This window comes from Aplysia californica, unplaced genomic scaffold (genome assembly GCF_000002075.1).
Source record: "Aplysia californica isolate F4 #8 unplaced genomic scaffold, AplCal3.0 scaffold00623, whole genome shotgun sequence".
NCBI classification, from domain to species: domain Eukaryota; kingdom Metazoa; phylum Mollusca; class Gastropoda; order Aplysiida; family Aplysiidae; genus Aplysia; species Aplysia californica.
In genome coordinates, this window is record NW_004797893.1 from 233,431 (window position 1) to 234,842 (window position 1,412).

A 1,412-nucleotide genomic window follows, 5' to 3' on the forward strand; every position below is an offset into this window, starting at 1 on the left:
CCCCCTCACACACACACCCACACACACACGCGCGCGCGCGCGCGCGCGCGCGCAGACAGAAACTCACCAGGGGTGCTGTTGGTGAGATCCTGACTTCATCCGGAAGTAGCTGATGGTGAATGCGAGGTGCGTCAATGGCAGACTTTATGTCCTCACCCAACCACAGTGTGAAGCCGGTCATCTGAAATATGAAAAGGAGGAGGAGGAAGGGGAGGAGGAAGAGGAGGAGTAACAGAGGGAGGAGAAGAAGGACAACGTTCGTGTACCTACCACTCAACTTGAGCCCTTCACTTTTAAATGAGTACCAAGTAGGGAAATACTTGTGTGGACACACACACACACACACACACACACACACACACACACACACACACACATACCCAACAATAATTCCCTGAAAGACATTCATATCCCCCCCCCCCTTTCAAAAGTAAATAATTCAAACATCTTAATTAAGCCTCACGACAGTTAGTCCTAGTCTGCCATCCCCTCCATTTGGGATCTCAGAAGTAAACGGGTTGTTATCTTCTTTTTGATCAATCCTACGTTTGGCAGCCACCTATCAAAGGCCAAAAATATACACATACACATATATAATGCTTACTAACCCCGGTTTGAAGACAATAAAATGAAGAACAAAACGCCACGTGACCAAGTTACCAATAAAACAGAGAGATGACGAATGGGCCAATTATACCAAGTCCGATTTGCAGACGTTGTCTGGAGACCGCCAGGTGTGATCGTCGCATGCAGCATTCTATCCGTCAGGACAGCCGATCTTAGATAGAGAATGAGTCATCGCTTCCGCCGGACCAGGAAAAAATCTAAATCTGTAATTTTTACCAGCAAACGTTTTTAACTATCACTATTACTCTTACTTTATTATTAAGTTCTTTGAACATAATCTTCATCAGGATTCTCACCAGAGCTGTGGTTGTGGTGATCTTTGTTCCCCCCGCTGCGCCAACGATGAGCCAAACTGACCCCTGGTCATCAAGAATGATGGAAGGACTCATGGAAGACATGGGCCGTTTCCCAGGCTTGATGAAGTTGAAGTAGGATGGAGGAACTCCGAAAGCGTTGACAAAGCCTGGGGTGGAGAAATCATCCATGTCGCTGTTGTAAATGATTCCAGTTGTCTCCCCTACAATCTTGGAGCCGAAACTGACATTTTGAGTGGAAGAGAAGATTGTATTACTCAAACGAAATTGAGCAAAATTGCTACAAAAATAAAACAGTTTAGAGATTTTATTTAATTTCCTCAATTTTAAGGTAACAGTTACATAATATACCCCTGGCCTGGCCAGTAGAGATGGTTTCTTCCCATTCTAAACTCTGGCCACACATAAACACACACACACACACATTCACAAACAAACACACACACACACACACACACACACACACACACA

The 1,412-nt window shown here is 45.0% G+C and overlaps 1 protein-coding gene across 1 annotated transcript in view; it reads right to left on the bottom strand.

The window, feature by feature from the left end:
- The window catches only part of LOC101863774 (scoloptoxin SSD14), a 30,318-nt gene that overhangs the window by 3,259 nt on the left and 25,647 nt on the right, over positions 1-1,412 (bottom strand). The window contains exons 15-16 of the mRNA XM_035972241.1: positions 924-1,164; positions 68-181 (exon numbers count right to left, since the gene is read on the bottom strand). Coding sequence (XP_035828134.1) covers positions 68-181; positions 924-1,164 — 355 coding nt within the window. The remainder of the gene's footprint in view (positions 1-67; positions 182-923; positions 1,165-1,412) is intronic.